This window comes from Cervus elaphus, chromosome 9 (assembly GCF_910594005.1).
Source record: "Cervus elaphus chromosome 9, mCerEla1.1, whole genome shotgun sequence".
In the NCBI taxonomy this organism is placed as follows: Eukaryota; Metazoa; Chordata; class Mammalia; order Artiodactyla; family Cervidae; genus Cervus; species Cervus elaphus.
The window spans coordinates 107,587,252-107,607,675 of NC_057823.1; the positions used below are offsets into that span (position 1 = coordinate 107,587,252).

Here is a 20,424-nt window from a genome sequence, read left to right on the forward strand (position 1 = left end):
GTTTTTTCTTTTATACTGTGCCCTTTTCATGTTTTCTTCAAGATATTATTACACAGCTAATTTTGAAACTTGTTTTAAAAGTAAAATAAAAACTTCTGTTCATTTTTCTAGGATTTGAAACAAAGAACGCAAAGTTCTCTGCCACAAAAAAATGTAATAAGTCTGAGTGCAGAGCCAAGGTAAATAGCATTATTTCTTATAAACTTTGATCACTTCTATGACTTGACTTTTTGGATTTTCGTGGTTTTGCTCTGGATCCAGCACATATTTTAAGGCAGTATTTCATTTAATCAGCTTATTAATTTAAAACGCCTGCTTGAAGAATGGATTTTTCTCCCATGGCTGTGCCATGCGTGAGAGTGCGCTTCAGTCATGACCAACTCTTGGCGCCCCCGTAAACTGTAGCCCCCAGGCTCCTCTGTCCGTGAGATTCCCCTGGAGAGAACCCTGGAGTGGCTGCCATGCCCCCCTCCAGGGGTCTTCCCCACCCAGGGTGGAGACTGTCTCCTGCACTGCGGGTGGGGTTTTTACCCCAGAGGCGCCGCGGAGGCCCGCCGCGGGAGCCCGCCGCAGTGCCGTGCTCTGCGCTGACAGCTGACGCGGTGCCTGGTACGCTGATGACCAACACTGTGTAAGACTGGTTCTTCACAGATACTTAATGCGGGATGGGAAACGTGTAGCTTTATTATAAAAACTACCTTACATTTGTATATTGATTATTTTTTAGTGTATAATCTTTCTTAATTAACTTTCTATTTACTTACCTTATTAATCTCTGATCATGTATTTTTAAATGGAAGAAGAAATGTAATTACTATTAGAAGATAAGTGTTCCTACTGTAAATTGTTTACTAGATAACTATCACTGTGCTTGTAAAACTGCCTCATTTTTACACTGTAGATTTATGCTTAAATGGGAAAGGTGCTCAGTCAACCTAAAAATGGGGCATTTAATTTATAGCTGCCTCTGATTTACAAAAAACATTTTATGTTTTTATTGACAATTATTTAACCAAGTTATCTATTTTTAATTGACCCCAAGTATCAATTAGTCAGTACCCAGATACACAATATCAGTTCAGTTCAGTCGCTCAGTTGTGTCTGACTCTTTGCAACCCCATGGACCGCAGCACGCCAGGCCTCCCTGTCCATCACCAACTCTGGAGTTTACTCAAACTCACGTCCATTGAGTCTGTGATGCCATCCAACCATCTCATCCTCTATCGTCCCCTTCTCCTCCTGACTTCAATCTTTCCCAGCATCAGGGTCTTTTCAAATGAGTCAGCTCTTTGCATCAGTTGGCCAGAGTACTGGAGTTTCAGCTTCAGCATCAGTTCTTCCAATGAATATTCAGGGTTGATTCTCTTTAGGATGGACTGGTTGGATCTCCTTGCAGTCCAAGGGACTCTCAAGAGTCTTTTCCAACACCACAGTTCAAAAGCATCAATTCTTTGGTGCTCAGCTTTCTTTATGGTCCAAATCTCACATCCATACATGACTACTGGAAAAACCATAGCTTTGACGAGACAGACCTTTGTTGGCAAAGTAGTGTCTCTGCTTTTTAATATGCTGTCTAGGTTGGTCATAACTGTCCTTCCAAGGAGTAAGCGTCTTTTAATTTCATGGCTGCAGTCATCATCTGCAGTGATTTTGGAGCCCCCAAAAATAAAGTCAGCCACTGTTTCCACTCTTTCCCCATCTATTTGCCATGAAGTGATGGGACCAGATGCCATGATCTTAGTTTTCTGAATGTTGAGCTTTAAGCCAACTTTTTCACTATCCTCTTTCACTTTCGTCAAGAGGTTCTTTAGTTCCTCTTTCCTTTCTGCCATAAGGGTGGTGTCATCTGCATATCTGAGGTTATTGATATTTCTCCTGGCAATCTTGATTCCAGCTTGTGCTTCTTCCAGCCCAGCGTTTCTCATGATGTACTCTGCATATAAGTTAAATAAGCAGGGTCACAAAATACAGCCTTGACGTACTCCTTTCCCTATTTGGAACCAGTCTGTTGTTCCATGCCCAGTTCTAACTGTTGCTTCCTGGCCTGCATACAGATTTCTCAGGAGGCAGGGCAGGTGGTGTTCTCTTTCAGAATTTTCCACAGTTTATCATGATCTTCACTGTCAAAGGCTTTGGCATAGTCAATAAAGCAGAAATAGATGTTTTTCTTGAACTCGCTTGCTTTTTTGATGATCCAGCAGATGTTGGCAATTTGATCTCTGGTTTGTCTGCCTTTTCTAAAACCAGCTTGAACATCTGGAAGTTCACAGTTCATGTATTGCTGAAGCCTGCCTTGGAGAATTTTGAGCATTACTTTGCTAGCGTGTGAGATGAGTGCAATTGTGTGGTAGCTTGAGCATTCTTTGGCATTGTTTCCCTCGTGGCTCAGACAGTAAACAGTCTGCCTGCAATGCGGGCAACCCGGGTTCGATCTCTGGATTGGGAAGATCCCCTGGAGAAGGAAATGACAACCACTCAGTATTCTTGTCTGGAGAATCCCATGGTAGAGGAGCCTGGTGGGTTACAGTCCGTGGGGTCACAAAGAGTCGGACACGACTGAGCGACTTCACTTCACTTTCTTTGGGATTGGAATGAAAACTGACCTTTTCCAGTCCTGTGGCCACTGCTGAGTTTTCCAAGTTTGCTGGCATATTGTGTGCAGCACTTTCACAGCATCGTCTTTCAAGATTTGAAATAGCTCAACTGGAATTCCATCACCTCCACTAGCTTTGTTTGTAGTGATGCTTCCTAAGGCCCACTTGACTTCACATTCCAGGATGTCTGGCTCTAGGTGAGTGATCACACCATCGTGATTATCTGGGTCGTGAAAATCTTTTTTGTACAGTTCTTTTGTGTATTCTTGCCACCTTATAGTTTGGTAATATAAGTTTTTGCTATCTAAATTGAGAAATTGAGTATCACCTCTTATAAACTATAGAATAAAAGACTAATTGTAAAGTGTGATGCATTATTTTAAATAGGTACACTTTATTAAAAGTATTTTAAAATAAATGGGATCAAAGTGATTACAGAAATTTTACAGTTGAGACCTCTTCTGTGCTCAGATTCCCAGCAGAATCAGGCCACACCTGACAGCAGTAGTATATTTCAGTAATACTTAGGCATCACTAAAGTAACACTAAAGCAGCTTAACATCTCTTTTGCCTGGAAAAAAGAAGGGATTGTTTTGAAAAGAAAATAAAGTTTAACCTTGCTAAAGTCTTAAAAGCTTGCATATAGCCAAGCCATAGTTAGGATGAAAAGATAATGAATGATCCTGAAAGAAAAATCAGTTATAAAATTATAAAACATTTTCTTTGTCCTAAAATAAGTAATGTTTTGATGGATTTGGGATTGTATGGCAACTCTTAATATGTTGTGTCCCTAATAAACTGTGGTGTCAGTAAATCTATTTGGGTTTAGGCGTAATCCTCTTATCTATTACCTGGTTTATCTTTTCCTATTCTGGTGGCGGCAGATCTCCTTTTTTGCTGACTCTGAGAATGACTTCTGTGTGCTCTTGGGAAGTCGGCGCTCCACCCCCACCCCTAGTGGTCCTGCGGGCGCGCGTCGGGCGGGCGGGCGGGCTGCGCTGGGGCCAGAGGGGGACCTGTGCGCTGTGGTTTCTCTTCCCATGCAGGCCTTGCTTTGGCCAGCTGTGCGCGAGACTCAATTTTCCTGATGCTAGAGGGAGAAAGGAGACAGAAGTCTATTAATTGAGGAAAATATATTTTTGAGCTTTAATAATGAACAGTTTTAATAAAAAATAAGCGTAGACTTTTTGAGTCTATTAGGAGAACAGTCACTTCTTGATATTTCATTTTAAATAGTTCCTGTTTAAATAGTGTTCTTCATTCTCACATTATATCTTCAGAGTTCTTTTCTACCAAACGTCGGCGCTGCTGTCCCCGTAGTTAGCTGTGTTGGAATCCTTAGGGTGTCAGACCCTTGTTTTTACCTTTCCTGTCCTTTTTGAACTCTAGAACCTCATGAATAAAACCACTTGTATTTTTGGTTTTAAATCCACTTTTTACTTGTTAGTCACAAATTATATGAGTTGTTGTCTTTCAATAAAATCAATCAAGAATGGAGGACTGTTGGTGTCCTTTAAAATGGAAGTGTTTCGTAGCTTTGTTTTGCAGGTACTGGAAGTCAGAGTGATTATCGGTGCTCCTCCGTCTTTAAGTTGGCAGTTTCAGGAGAGCAGCCACGACTCAGTCTTGTCCTCTCGTGTGTCTTCTGAGATGCTCCGAGGCCTAGTTTTATTTTGATTATAGGAATAATTCTAATTTGAACAACATATTATTAGTCTAAATAAAGCGTGCATTCTCAATAGGGAGGTGTCTTCCCCAGGAGGATAAGAATTGGGTCTTGGGCCCATGGTGATGTTGGGGTGGGGGATTAAAAAAAAAAACGTATTCTTTGGGAAATGCAAAGCACAGATACAGTGCATAATGGTGCCCAACAGATGAACATTTTATATGTAGTGTCAAAATTGTGTGGAGGAATGATTAGGAAAAAATAAATAAAGAGAATCTTGAAGGAGGTTATAATGACAAAAGGTTGGGAAACACTGGTCTAAACCCCTGCAGTTTAAATAATACATGTAAAATGAATTTGATCATGCTTTTGGCAGCATTAGTTAAAGCTACTACCTGATATGATTTCATTTGTGCGTATGTAAAAGTAGTCCTTGATTTGCTGAGAGTTGACATAGTACTTGGCCTGTGTGCCTAATTTAGTTCACAAGGTTATGTGAGCTGTATAGTAAATACTTGCTTAGCCTTTGCGTAGAAAGCATATGAAATTACAAATTAGAAGTTAGGGTACCCTGAACAAGTCATAAATTGTCTAGCCTTAATGCTTAGATACACAGAGATGTTACCGTTTCTCTTTACGGTCACAGTTGCCTAAGGAAACCAGTTGTAAGAACATTTAACACAAAGATTTGACAGGATTCGGGACTGAGGACGCACGGTGAGAGCCTGAGACGGACAAAGGGATTTCAGTCTCCTGTCAGCATCCGTCTGCTCAGGCGGGACAGGACTAAATGTTGCTGCAGCACAGGTCTGCAAGTCGTGTGCTTGACAGAGTATAAAGTCACTTTTTTTTTTATGGTGGATACTTTGAAATGCCACCAAGGGCGTCCCTGGTGGCTCAGTGGTAGAGAATCCACGGGCAGACACACATTTGATCCCTGGGTCAGGGAGATCCCCTGAAGGGGGAAGTGGCAGCCCGTTAGTGTTCTTGCCTGGGAGATCCCGTGAACAGAGGAGCCTGGCGGGCTAGAGTTCACGGGTTCACCAAGAGTCAGACAGGACAGAGCGACCCAACACCAAAGGCACAGAGGTAGTCAGGATGATACCGCGGTGGCGTCTGTAAACCTGAAAGGTTAAGTTTCTCAAGTAGGTAAGCTTTTAGTTTGAAATCTATTACACGTTTACCTTGATGTGCTTCTCATTATTAGAGACGTATTTATTAGTAAGGGGTCCTACATCTCTTTTGGCCAGAAAAAAAAAAAAAAAGAATTATTTAGAAAAGATAGCATTAACCATGTGGAGACACAAAGGAAGTCAGTGTTTTCTAGGCTTAGGTTACTTCAGAATATCAGCCAGATGGAAAAGGACACAATTCCAGAACGGGCACTCAGTACCCCACTCACTTGACGTGTTGCCGTTCATTTGTTGGAGGACCTTGATTGAGAGCATCATTTTCTTTTTAGCTGTCTAGGTTCTGAAACGCCAGAACCCACATTGACTTCTATTTTTTCTTAATCCTTACGTGTCATCAATAGGAGAGTCTTTTGGATTTTAGCTTTACTCATCTCTGACATCCATCCTCTCTCCTCTTTCTGTTGCTTTTGGTTTTAGCCAGCCCTTTATGTTTGGCGTGAACTGCTGTAGTAGCTTACTGTCCCTGGGCCTTTCTCTGTACCTGAACTATTAATTCAGCTCTGATGAGTCTACCTAAAGCCACTCTGAAAAAGTTACTTGCATAGAAATGGCAAGCCTTCAGACCTAGACTCGGAAGCCCTAGAAGGTCATTTTGAGTTCAGTCAATTAGTGGAGCAGTCGGGGAGGCCACCTGGGATGTAAGGGGGGGGTCACTCCCCACTGCCCGCTGTGGGGCGCATGTAGGGGACGCAGAGGGGAGGACAGCAGCGGCTTTGGGGAGGGCCTGCCGCAGCTCACACCGACCCTCACGGCTCACTGATTTCCCAGTGCAAAATAAAACACGCCCCTCCTCCCGAGATGCCCAGGGTCCCATCCCCTCATGGTCGTGGCCCCAGTGTTTCATCTAGTCAGGTCCAGCGTAGCTCAGTCGCGTGACTGGGGGTTGATGCTGGCTTTTTCTGCCAGTGTAATTGTTTGAAGTGTGTCCCACAAGACTGTAAACTCCTTGAGGATTTATTTTTGTCCACTGCTGTGCCTATGGTATGATAGCATGGTGAGAATTTAATAAAGATAGGTTATAACACATTTGATTATTGCTTGAAGAGAAGATTAAACTTCAGATACCACATATGCATAGAATATGGTTCACATTCTGTGTGAAAACGTAGTATTCTGGTGTATATTCTCTTCAATAGATTCTTTCATCTGACATTTGGAGTGACAGAAGGCTTCCAATCCACTAAATACTAATATAAATAAAAATAAGCAGTAATTCAATATACTTTAAATTTGTTCAGCAAACTGTTCAGAAAACTGTTCATTTGAGATTTCAGAGTATAATACCATGAGACTTGACAGATTTGGCATTGCATCTCAGCACCACTGAATTCTTATAGAATTAACTTTGTTGGGATTGCATTCTTGGGGTCTCTAAAGAATGAGTGGATTTAAAAGATACACCTGTATATCTGAATGAGTATACTTTGTCATGAGACTTTTGCTGTTGTTGACATAGATTATTTGCCTAATTCTACATTTTGTATTTTTTAATTGGTGGAAAATTGATTTATAATGTTCTGATATAATGTTGTGATGGTTTCTGCCATTGTATTTTTAATATTGTTATCAGACACAGTTATTCTGATAGTAATTTTCCACCAGTGAGATAGGATTCAAGGCTTTGGAGCATTTTCTGATTGGTCATTATGTCATAACATCACAGTATATCTAAGGAAGTACCTAACATCTCTGCCAGTTATTTAAACATAAACTTTCAGTGAAGACACCAAAGCCTTATTTTTTTGTTTGGAATGTTGGCTTATTCTTTGGGGGAGGTGGAACAGTGTTAATTAACAGTGATAATTAGTGTGAGGACTGTGCTTATTGCTCATGGTTTATAATGTTCAAGCTCAAGTCTTGTCATGTACTAGAAAGCTAGTGTAGAAATGTCTTCACATTAGTTAGCAGAAAAATAAATGGATACAATCAAGGTTTGTATCCATTGTGAGCATTTTTGTTTGTTTTGTTTTGTTTTTCCCTTGGAAGTGGCTGCATTTTAAAATTATCACAAGGGAATTCCAAGTGATAATAGAATACACAATTCACTAGGCTCTGACACTGAACCCTCTAATGGTTCTGTTATTCTGAGAGCAACCCAAAGGTCCTTTGCTTAGAAAACTAGTCTATAGCTTTTCTTTAATGGAGGAATTGTTAATGACAGTTGTTTGATCGTGTCCGATTCTTTTGCAACGCCATAGCCTGAAGGTTCCTGCCAGCCTCCTCTGTCCATGGGATTTCCCAGCAAGAACACTGGAGTGGGTTGCCGTTTCCTCCTCCAGGGTATCTCCCTGACCCGGGGATTGAACCGGGTCTCCTGCATTGGCAGGTGGATTCTTTACGACTGAGCCGCCAGAGGAGCCGTAACTGACAGGACTGAGACGAAGCTGAGCTCGCTAAGTCTATCGGGGTGTTAATTGCATAGTCTATTTTAAAATTAATATTCAGTACTGGACTTGAAGGAGGAGTTCCTAAACTCTCTTCTGAGATACTGTTCTGTTTAAGTATTAATTACTTTTGAAGGGTATTTGTGTATTTTTATCTATGTTCTGTCTGAGTTGTGTTTTATTAACGTTGACTGTTTTTAAGCCGTAGATTGACCAGTTCTATGATTATCCAGAAATATTTTGCAGCCTGTTTGTAATCTGGAATATTTTAGAGAGGATGTTTTAACCTGAAGACTGAGTTGGACTATAATACGTTATTTAAACAACCAAAGTTTCTTAGGGGATTGGTGATACCTTTCATGTGGTATATTTTGTGTTAAAACTTCTTAGTAGTTGGAACTGTTTGGGAACAATCATGTCTGATAAGCAAAATAACCTTGTCTAGAGTTTGCCATTCTAAATCAGTCATTTACTGGCTTGCTTTTTACCTGACTTTTAAGGGAAATAGATCTTAGAGGAGAGAAGAGGAGGAAAGACTCCACCTTTCTCACACTGTTCTCCCTACTCTTAATATTTCTGTTTATTTTATTATATCAGCAATGATGAGTATTAATTCCTAAAATACTCTTTCAGCCTCACATTGACTTAGATGAAGTAACACCTGTTATATGTTTCTTAAAAATATTGACAAAATATTGATGCTTCCATTTTATATGGTGACTGACTAGGAACCCTGAAGTTGACTCTCAGTTTTTATTAAAGCTCAGATGATCAACAATCAAAGGAACACCAAAGCCTTGACTTGACAGGCGCCCTGTTGCAGCAGTGTAAGGTAACTGCAAACTGCAGTGCTGATCAAACTGGACTAAAAATGCACCTGCTCAGTAACCAGTGAAAACAGGAGTAAAAATAACATGCAGGCTTCTGAAAGCAGGTGTGGGGACTGATTCCTTTATGCCTGCCCACAAGGCTTCGGAGGGGCTTCCCTGTGGCTCAGACGGAAAGGGGTCTGCCCGCAGTGCAGGAGACCCAGGTTCAATCCCTGGTTTGGGAAGATCCCCTGGAAAAGGGAATGGCATTCTTGCCTGGAGAATCCCACGGGCAGAGGAGCCTGGCGGGCTACAGTCGGTGGGGTTGCAAAGAGCCAGACGCGACTGAGCGAGTGAGCACGCGGCACCAGGCTCTGAAGTTCTGGCGCAAGAAAACTGGACAAGAGGGGGCTGCTCTCTGCAGCTTGAGGCAGCTGTTCTTCCCTTTCATCCTCCTTGCCTCAGATCTCTATTTACAAGTCCCCGCTTAACTGACCAGCTAGACCAACGGCTGCTCTGTGCCCATGCACCCACCCTTGCTGCCGACAGACCACTGGCTAGCAGGCTGGGGCTTCCCTCCTGCCAGGAGTTCAGTTGACCCATGTGATTACCATAATGCAGTTACTTACTCCCAAATCAGTTGTTCTTGCTACTGTTCTCTCATCATTTGATTTTTATTAAACTGATGGATTAAGTATAAAGTTTTTTAATCATAAAGTTGAGTGCTTTGGAAATTTTCAATAAAGGTAAGTCACCGATAAGTATTGACAAGATGCCTACAAAAGATTTGGGAAGAAATTGTAAAGATGTAGAGGCACTCTGTGTTCATATTGTCTAATATTTTTGAGTATAAATTCCTGGTCTTTACAAAAACTAGGCTAGAAACCACAAATAATTTATCATATGTATGGTTATGCAGAAAGTATGACACAGAATGCCAATTAGTGGTCCCATAATCAAAGCAGAAGCTTTGCTTTTGCATCAGTAGACTGGGGCATGATACATATTTGTATGTTTTATGATGAAGTCTTTTATGGTGAAGCTCTGCAGAATGTTGAATGATGGAACATGTCCTTAAAGGTACACCTATAGCTGATTCATGTTGACAGAAAACAACAAAATTCTGTAAAGCAATTATCCTTCAATTAAAAATAAATAAATTTTTTTAAAAAGATGTTCTACTTTAAGTTTTACTTTCAAGTCAGGTTTAACCCTTTCAGTTAGCAGAGCCACTGCCAGCCTTAATCGCACTGATGGTTTTCCCTGTGCCTGTATTTTACAACCAGTGTGGGGACTGAATCTGCCAGATATAAGATAGGTGGGGACAAATGGGGGACTGATGATAGAGCATTGATCTGGCGCAGTGTCCACTCAAGGAAGTTGCTGTTGGTGGCCTGGGCCAGGATGTTGTTTGTTGAAGGAAGAGGCCCTGTGTTTTTTCAGAGCAGCAGAGCTGGTGTAGAAGACCCATGCTGGAGACAGTAGCCCCCTTGGGTAGCAGCCTTTCGGAAACGTCAGTCAGACTGCGTCTGTGCCTGTGAACTTACTTTTCACTCATTCTTTTCTCTGTTACTGCATCTTCTTCACATCCTTCAGGCCTTAGTAACAAACTGATTATTTCCTTTATTTCTGGTTTTCCATCTCTCTTGCTAAAATGTTAGCTTCATGAGTACAGGGAACTTTTACTTTTGAATCCCCTGGCAAATAACTGGTACACTGTAGGTGATCAGCAAATGTTTGTGAAATAACTAACTCTAGAGAAGAGAGGAACTTTGGCCAGTACTGCGGTGAAGACCACGAGGTGCCTTTCTCAGACACAGGATTAGGTGGATGTCTATTTTTACGAGGAGAAGTAGTAAATGGGAAATTATCATAGGAGAGCTTGTGAAGAAGCCCTGCAGAATTCTGAAAATTGGGGTAACATGAGGATTGAGAAGAACAGCTTATCTTAAAATAGTTTATTACAGAGACCAGAAAAAAATTTTTTTAACTCTTTGTAATTCTCAGTTTGAGTCATAATCCCAAAGGAAAAAGAAAGAGTGGAAGGCAAAAAATGGCAAGATGCTGTAGAAAGGGGGTGGGGTGAGATAAGGAAAGACTGTTAGGATGACAGGAACAGAATCTTCATTGGCGAGACGTAAGAGTGAAGCTGACATGGTGAAAGAGCACATCAGTGACGTGAAAAAAATGAGACGCTCTTCAGGAGTGCAGGGAAGGGGGGCAGTGGTAGGGGTCAAGGACGGGAGTTCAGCAGAGGAGTCGTGGGCTTTCTGTAGGGAAATGTTAGCAGATGCAGTCATCAAAGATACAACGGAAAGTGTTCTGAGCGGAGGCGGCCTTGCTTTGTAGATGAAAAGGGCTAAGTTCTCGGCAATATAATGAAAGGAGAGTCACCCCTCATGCGTCTTGGTAACTTATTTCAATTAAAAGGAAAAGGACATTTTGTAAAAGTACCCAGGCAGAAAGACAGATATTGCGCAATATGGCACAAGAAGGGTTTCTGCTCTATAACAAGTATATGGAGTTTTGAAATTGTTTTGTACTCAGAGTTATCTTTCATATGTGAAAGCAACAAAGAGGCATTTTCAAATATGAAAACATTTATAAAGCATACCACAGATACTCTTCTTTTTTTAAAAAGGAAATTTAAAAAATGTTCCTGCTAAACTTAACTTCCCTGACTGATAAGTGAATCAAAATTAAGAAGGCATTGGAAATAATTAGACATAGTGAAAATCCAAATCATTATTGTAAATTTGATTACCAAACTGAATTAGAATTTCCCATCTAGTTTTGGCAGAATTTTTATAATGTAAAGGCAGTTTGCTGATAGTAGTATTGATCTCTAGTTTCAGATTATGTTAACATCTGAAAGACGTAGAGAAGCAGAGCATGTAGAGATCTTAGAAAATAGTCACGTTGCCTTGGAAAGATTTGAAAGTTAGAAGTTTGTGGTGAGAGTGGTATTTCCTCCCCATTGCCATCACTTATTATCACTGGCTTTCTAAATACACAGATCTGCTGAGAAGTCCCTGGAGGTCTAGACCCGCACGCCACAGGCTCTGCGGGCAGCTCCACTGGGACAGCCGCGCACACCTCGGCCTCAGTGTGTTTAAATGGGATTCCTCCCTGCCTGGACTTGTTTTGTGGCTCCAAGCTCTTTGATAAAGTTTTCGCCTCGTCATCCAGTTCCCCAGGCCAGAGACCTGGGCCTCAGCCTGAAAGTGATCGTGTGTTCCAGTTTCTAATTAGTGTCCCCTTTCACTCTCAAAAGTCTGCTTGTTTGGGCAAGAAATTACGGGCTTACCTGATTATTCTTGTCTCTTCCCTTTCACTTTCAACTTGGATCCAGGCAAACACCATGTCTTCTTGTGTTGTTTATTAAATGTATCTCAGTTTTGTCCATATTTATTCAGTGCCAGCTCTTTCTCCCTTGGGTGTGTCCCTGCTGCATACATTTGTTTGAGGAATTAAGTAAGATTATGTATATGAGCTTAATTGTATGGGATCTAGTGGTTAGTAGGCACTCAGCAAGTGTTAGCAATGATGTTGTAACTCTCCTGCTCAAAACCCTTCTTTTTCCCATTGCCCGAAAGAAAAATTCCAGAGTCTTTAACTTGGCTTTTCTGTCTGCATTTTGATTTCTCTTGTTTTATCTGCCATATGATACTCTAGCCTACACCATGAGCTCTAACCTTTCAAAAGCTATCAGGTTTTTGACTGGCTATGTCCTGTCTTATTTACATGTCTTTGCTACCTGGAAAAAAATAAAAAACAAAAAACCCTTTCCACCTTGCCCCCAAACACACACATGTGCGCGCACACACGCGCACACACACACACTTGGCTTGATTGATCCCTGTTTATCTTTCAGAGCTCAGCGTTGGTGTTACATCCTCGCGCGCGCGCACACACACACACACGCGCGCACACACACACACACACACACAATTGGCTTGACTGATTCCTGCTTATCTTTTAGAACTCAGCGTTGGCATTACATCCACGTGCACACACACACGCACACGCGCACACACACGCACACACTTGGCTTGACTGATTCCTGCTTATCTTTTAGAACTCAGCGTTGGCATTACATCCACGTGCACACACACACGCACACGCGCACACACACGCACACACTTGGCTTGACTGATTCCTGCTTATCTTTTAGAACTCAGCGTTGGCATTACATCCACGTGCACACACACATGCACACGCGCACACACACGCACACACTTGGCTTGATTGATCCCTGCTTACCTTTTAGAGCTCGGCGTTGGCGCTGCGCCCTCTGGAACCTTTTCCGGCGCCCTCGTGTCAGGGCGGGGTGCCGCTCTGCACATTCTCACAGGAGTGTGTCCTTCCTCACCATTGCTTCTCTTATGACATGTGTAATGTTACTATAAACCTCATGAAGGCAGAGGCTGAGTCTTGTTCATCATTCTAAACATGGCACCTGGCAATCTCTCAGGAAAGGGACTTAGTATGTGCCAGGAGCATTTGGATTGGACAGTGTGGTGGAAGAAATCTACCCTGCAGAAATAATCATGTATAGATATGAAGAGAATTTTGGATAAGATTATGTCTCTTGGCTTTATTGTGTGAACAAATATTTTTAAAGATTTCAGTGTTCATCAACAATAACTATCAATGAATTTGTCAGATATTCTAAGTTGGGACTTACCTGATGGCTCAGACAGTAAAGAATCTGCCTGGAGTACGAGAGACCTGGGTTCGATCCCTGGGTTGGGAAGATCCTCAGGAGTAGGGAATGGCAACCTGCTCCAGGATTCTTGCCTGGAGACTGTCATAGACTACAGTCCATGGGGTCACAAAGAGTCAGACATGAGAGCGACTAACGCTTTCACTTTTCTACTTTTATTTCTGTGTTCATAAAGTTCTGTATGAAGTTTTAAAAAGATGCTAAACTTGCTTTTATTTTTTTAATAAAAGAACGGGATTGGTAAATTCTGAGGTTTTCATGTTATGTTTTTATGAAATCTCTCTTCCAAGTCCCATGGAGGAAAGGAAGATGACTTGTTTGAATGGAAGAAGTTGTGATTAGTTGAGTCAAATAAGGAGAAGTGCTTGGCTTGTAGGACATGTTTGCTGAATTGAAAACTAAAAATTGAAATGGAGGAGGTGACAATTATGAGAAAGAAGTTATGTGGAATATTTGATAGGCAGTTAAGGACTTGTTTAAAAAATAAACAACCCTTTAAGGAAAAGCATGTCTATAGTGATGAATCTTTATGGGGAATTTTCTACTTTAGGAGAATTATCTCTTGCATTCAACGTTACTTTAAGTTTTTGGTACTTGTTGGCTTCCCTGTGTTACCCAGTATTGTTTCTCATGTGTTTAATGAATCACTTTGGGTTGCATTCAGCTGCCCACAACAAAAATTGAAGGCAGGTAATTTTTCTTATGTACGAGTTTTGAGGTGGGTAGCCCCGGACATGTGATGTATCTCATGGGGTCATTAAAGAATCAGGCGTTTTTTTACCTTTCAGCTCTCTGCCACTAAGCCTATCGCTATTCTTATGGTCTTAAGATTATTCCTGCTTTTTCAAACATTGCATCTGTGTTCCAGCCAGGAATGGGAAGGAGCAAAGGATGAAAGTTATACCAATTGAGCCTGCTGACTTTTATTAAATTGGTGATATAATAAATTTCTGGGCTTCCCAGGTGGTGCAGTGGTAAAGAATCTACCTGCTACTGCAGGAGACCAAGAGACAGAGGTTTGATCCCTGGGTCGGGAAGATCCCCTGGAGTAGGAAATGGCAACCCACTCCAGGATTCTTGACTGGAGAATCCCATGGACAGAGGAGCCTGGGGGGCTGCAGTCCACGGGGTTGCAAAGATGTGAACATGACTGAGCCACTGAGCCACACAGACACGCGCGCATGCACACGGACACACACGCACACACAGAATAACTTTCTAGGACGCTCTACTTACTGAATTTCAGTTAAAAGATCATTCCAATATCTCTTGTTGGCCAGAACTGTGTCACATGGCCCACCCCAAGCGTGGGAAATCAAATGTTGTGACCCTGTTTTAAGCTAGGATTGTTGTCATCCCAAGTGAACTTGGGTTTCTTCTGGCAGAGTAGGAACTGAGAATGGCTGTGGAGGAACCATCCGGCAGTGTCCGCTCATCGCTTATAACCAGACCACAGGGCAGCCACCCTGCTTTCTGACCACTGCTTGCCCTTGCCTGCTCCCTTCAGCTCAGAGTGCATTTATGTCTTGTGTATTATAGATACAGGTCTGTGCTGAAGAAGTGAGTCCTGGGTACTAAAAGCGTCTTAAAGACATGTCCCCAAGACTTTGCTAGCAGTCAGATAGGAAGATCCTGTCAGGGACTTCCCTGGTGGTCCAGTGGTTGAGAGCCTGGCTTCCGAGGCAGGAGACCCGGGTCAGCCCCTGGCGGTGCACCGAGACCCACGGTCCGTGGGGCGGCTGAGCCCCGGCACCTCAGCTCTGGGTGAGGTGGGAGCCCCTGTGCGTAGGGGTCCAGGCGCTGCCTCCGAGACCAGACACAGCCAGCAGCACACATTGAAAAGGAGGAGTCACAATCACAGCTGTTGAAGAAACGAGTTTTCTGTGGATTCCAAAGCCGAAGTGTAATTGAACATTGTGCAATTAGACGTTAGGAAAGAGCGGAAGGGGTGTCTCACAGAAGCGGATGTGTGTCCTGTTGGGATTTGGGCATTTCACATATGAAGAAAATAGAGTGTTCTTAAACACTCACTGTTTCTTGGTGACCTATTTAAGAGCATGTTAAAGCACACCTATTCCGCGGTGCCGTCGGTCGGCCGCTCGGGCCAGATTTAGTTTGTGCTCCCGCCCTGGGTAGCACTGTGCGGGATGGGCGCATCCTCTCCCCACTCTCTCACCTGTCGGTTCTTTCTTGCTCTGAATCTGGACAGAATCGACAAGCAGTGTGTAACTCACATTGCTGCATTGCCTCTAAATACAAGTCCTCAATCCTTTACCTGAAGTCTTCAGGGCTAGATATTTATTTGTGGATTTAGAATTTTAAAAATTTTAGGAACATGATAGGAATAGACATGTGATGTATTATATAGTACTTCAGAGACTGGGGCAAAACTCCTCAAATACTTTAAAGATTCTGAATATTCAGATTAAAAGGAATAAATAATTATATATAGCTTCGTGTCAGTTCAGTTTAAGTTTTGCCACCAAAAGAACTTTGGAAAATCCTGTAAAACTGTAGATTAGTGGTGTGAAGAGGGATGAAATTGTTTGACATAATTAGTGAGTTCCCCCCAGAAGGTATAGAAGCCACCGTGATTCTTCCAGCTGGCATCAGATTATCACCAAGATGTTTGATGCCTCGACTCTGCCCTGTCTGGTTTTGTCCCTGGCCTCTCAGGAGGTCTTTGCAGTTTGAGCGCCGCTCTCTCTCCACATCTCTGTATCCCATCTCCTGATCACAGCAGTGTGAGGTGCTGACTTTTCACTCAAAGGAGACTCTGCTGAGTGTTCTGGCTCCTTGATTATACTCCATGCTTCCTCATTATCAGAATTTAAAAAACCAAACATTTCTTATTCCATTCTTGTACCTCCTGAAGTAATAATTTTTAGAATTCTTACATTAACCAGTTTAAAGTTTGTGATAGAATGATTTAAATAATATAATTACTTCTTACATGTACATGTTTACTGTCGTTTATAAGTTTGAAGACCACGTTTGTCAGTAGGCTACTCTTGAGTCTCACGTATTGTCTCCTAAATGATTCTCCTTAGTGCTTTCAGGGTGTAGTGTCCTCAGTCATTCCTTTCACCAGTTTTACATAACCTTGAAATGCTCAGATTCTTCCCAGGTCCTTAGGATTAGTCTGTTTTCATTTTTGTTCCTAGGTACAAAACTATTTTAGATTTATTAGGTTTAGACTTTATTTTGAAAAGTGATTGAACAGACTGTTTTAAATAATTATTTTAAGGTTTATTTAAGAGCAATGGCAAAGTAGTTGTGTGTTCAGAGGACATTTGCTAAGTTGCTATGTTTTAGTTGCCTTTTTATTGTTTATACTTTAAATCAAACTTTATTAACTAGCCGCGTGGTACTAGTTTATTGTTGTCAGATTATCATACACAGAATTAGGTTTACACTTACGTTTTAGTTGTGTGATTTGTCTAATGAAATTAAAGTGATTTTGCACATTACATACATGTTATAGTTACTCGAAGGACCACAGTCAAGAAAGTGCTGAAGATGGAGAGAAGTAACGTGTGCCTCTGTCTGTGTAGAAGTATGATATTATTTTGATACCTTACAATATGAAGGCAGAGTTAGCTTGGGGACTGTCGCCTGTATCTCAGAAGGATTATAATAATTGCCAGTTATGATATTTGGAAATAAGTTTGTAGAACCCAAGAAACATTTGTAAAGGGGATGAAGTTGTGTCAGAGAAGAGCTAGAGTTGGTTTTGCTGTGTCTGCCGGATAACCCAGTTACCCCCCGCCACCAGCTGGAGTTGCGCTCTGTGAGAGTGCGGAAGTAACTTAAACGTCTGGCACCTGCGTGGTTTCTCTAAGTGGTTTGTGTCGGGTCTGGGGGAACTGACCGGGGTGCGAGTGTGCTTCCTCGGGTGCTAGTTTCCCCTGGCTTTGTGCATGCTTAGTCCTCTGTCCTGTCTCCTTTCCCCCGCAGCGTCTGCCGTGCCTTCCGAAGCCGCTCACACACAGCTGTTAGCCCAGGGCGGTGCAGAGCACAGGCTGGAGAGGTGCGGCTTACTGCAGTCTTCCATTCTTCTAGACCAGATTTTTTTCCTTCTAAATGCAGATTAATAAACCGTGCACTACAAGAGGAACAAGGAACAGGATTTTAGTGAAGTATCCTGATGCTGAAAAAGTCAGGGAGGGCTTCAAGCCCATCTTGGACTTCAGAACACTTCACAACTTTGTGGTAAAAGAAACACTTTAAATAGAGCCTTTGGACTTATTTCACCCTTCTTTGGAGAGTAACTTTATTTTATTTTTTAGGCAAGAAAATTAAATGTGAAATTGGGGTGCTTTTGGAACTAAAATGTACTTGGTTTTAGATTTTGATATTTTGTAGGTGCTTAGCATATACTCCAGAGAAGGCGATGGCACCCCACTCCAGTGTTCTTGCCTGGAAAATCCCATGGACGGAGGAGCCTGGTGGGCTGCCGTCTGTGGGGTCGCACAGAGTCAGACACGACTGAAGTGACTTAGCAGCAGCAGCAGCAGCATAAACTCAGAGTACTGCGGGTGTTTGGATGGCGTGTGCGTTTTTCTTTACCCCTTGTGACATGGTGTCTCCTTCACTGAGAGTCGTGTTTTCCCTAGTGTTTTGTGTCTTCTTCAGTCGGCTCCTGGGACTGTAGAGTTTCTGTCCTAGAGCCGACATTGTGTCAGAGTGTTTTGGAAAGAGAGCGTGCTTTTTGTCTGGTTGTTTTCACATTTTTACCTCTTACAGGATGGCTCACCGGCATGCGGAGATGTAGCACCAGTAAAAAGTTGTTTGCTCTTCACCAGAAAACCTCTCACAAGATAGATTTTCATCTGTCAGCAGGGAGATATGCAATGAATACAAACATTTGCCGTTTTTGTCTTTAGCAACAAAACAACCTTATTTTGCTGCACTAAACTTTTAAGATCTTTTTATTTGTGAAAATCAGCCTGTTTATGTACTGTGTATTCCTCCAAAGTTACGGCATTATAGTCACTGGAGAAATGAAATTTTCTTCTAGTAGATGAAAATTACATTTTGATTGAACATCATTCCTTATGCAGTCACCCATAAATATAATGTCTTTTGCTGTCTTTTCAGAAAATGGCTACAGATGTGATTTCTGAATTGACAAGAAAATAGAACATCTTAATGTTTTAGGTAAAACAGATGGTATTTTTGTTTTAGACAAAGCTATCTCAGAGTGAAAGCAGCTTAATTGGTGACAAGACTCTTGGGGTCAGCCAAATTATGTACAGTTTTTGTGTCTGTTTCTCTTTATTGCTTTAGTATCAAACATTTTAGAATAGTTGGAAAGGAATATTTATCCTTTTCATTGATTTGCTATTTTCTGTGATACAGTGGAAATAGTTGCAACATTTTTCAACCTTATTTTTTTTTAAAAAGTTATACAATGATGTGTTGATTCTACTTTGGTTGTGGTTTTATTTCTGCTTTTAGAAATGCTTTTCTCAGTGTAGGAAAGCCTGAAATATGTAGTTGTACTTTTGAGGCTTAAAACTTTATAGTATTACGTTGCATTTGCAGCTGTGAATCCTGGTAGCATTTATGATACTAACTCTGCTTCTATCCTGCTGGGCTTTGGGCAGGGCTCACTGCCCGATGCCTGGAAAGAGCATGGACTTGTGAGGGGAGCGCGGGCTGAGAGAGGCTCCTTCTGGTCCCACCTCTGTCACCAACCAGCTCTGTGTTTTTAACTGTTAGGTCTAGCTGCAGTGTGTCTTGAGGGAGAGGGGGCTGTGGATAATCCCCAGGGTTATGTCCAACTGACAGTTGTCTGTTATAATAGAAATCATTTATAAAGCATTTCACTTGCATAATCACTGGGAAAGGAAGTTTGGAGGTAGAAAACTCTAGAAAATAACCAAGTTGGTTCAATAACTGGGACATAGGAGGAGAAAGAAACTATTTTCCAAAATAACGTCAATATTGCAAAATGAAAACCTGTGACATAGCTCGGGCTCCCCCGGTGGCTCAGACAGTAAAGAATCTGCCTGCAGTGCGGGAGACCTGGGTTCCATCCCCGGGTTGGGACGGTCCCCTGGAGAAGGGATAGGCTACCCACTTCCATATTCTTGAGCTTCCCCGGTGGCTCAGACAGGAAAGAATCTGCCTGCAGTGCAGGAGACCTGGGTTCCATCCCCGGGTGGGGACCGTCCCCTGGAGAAGGGATAGGCTGCCCACTCCATATTCTTGAGCTTCCCCGGTGGCTCAGACAGGAAAGAATCTGCCTGCAGTGCAGGAGACCTGGGTTCCATCCCCGGGTGGGGACCGTCCCCTGGAGAAGGGATAGGCTGCCCACTCCATATTCTTGAGCTTCCCCGGTGGCTCAGACAGTAAAGAATCTGCCTGCAGTGCGGAAGACCTGGGTTCCATCCCCGGGTTGGGACGGTCCCCTGGAAGAGGGATAGGCTGCCCACTTCCATATTCTTGAGCTTCCCCGGTGGCTCAGACAGTAAAGAATCTGCCTGCAGTGCGGGAGACCTGGGTTCCATCCCCGGGTTGGGACGGTCCCCTGGAAGAGGGATAGGCTGCCCACTTCCATATTCTTGAGCTTCCCCGGTGGCTCAGACAGTAAAGAATCTGCCTGCAGTGCGGGAGACCTGGGTTCAGTCCCTGGGTTGGGAAGATCCCCTGGAGAAGGGATAGGCTGCCCACTCCATATTCTTGAGCTTCCCCGGTGACTCAGACAGTAAAGAATCTGCCTGCAGTGCGGGAGACCTGGGTTCCATCCCCGGGTTGGGACGGTCCCCTGGAGAAGGGATAGGCTACCCACTTCCATATTCTTGAGCTTCCCCGGTGGCTCAGACAGTAAAGAATCTGCCTGCACTGCGGGAGACCTGAGTTCGATCCCTGGGTTGGGACGGTCCCCTGGAGGAGGGCCTGGCAGCCCACTCCAGTGTCCTTGCATGGAGAATCCCATGGACAGAGGAGCTGGGCAGGCTACAGTCCAGGGGGTCACAGAGAGTCTGACGTGACTAGGCGACTGAGCACACACACATTCCCACTGCTTCCTACAGAAAGGAGAATCT

General features: G+C 42.8%; 1 protein-coding gene and 1 long non-coding RNA gene across 2 annotated transcripts in view; one reads left to right on the forward strand and one right to left on the reverse strand.

Moving 5' to 3' along the window:
* The window catches only part of MAN2A1 (mannosidase alpha class 2A member 1), a 199,980-nt gene that overhangs the window by 110,174 nt on the left and 69,382 nt on the right, over nucleotides 1-20,424 (forward strand). The window contains exon 12 of the mRNA XM_043913763.1: nucleotides 112-179. Within this exon, the coding sequence (XP_043769698.1) occupies nucleotides 112-179 (68 nt within the window). The remainder of the gene's footprint in view (nucleotides 1-111; nucleotides 180-20,424) is intronic.
* On the reverse strand, nucleotides 3,431-13,018 carry LOC122700681. The gene is made up of 3 exons (XR_006342863.1): nucleotides 12,910-13,018; nucleotides 11,954-12,094; nucleotides 3,431-3,684 (listed from the first exon to the last, which is right to left on the reverse strand). It is a non-coding gene; the product is annotated as an uncharacterized LOC122700681 (long non-coding RNA).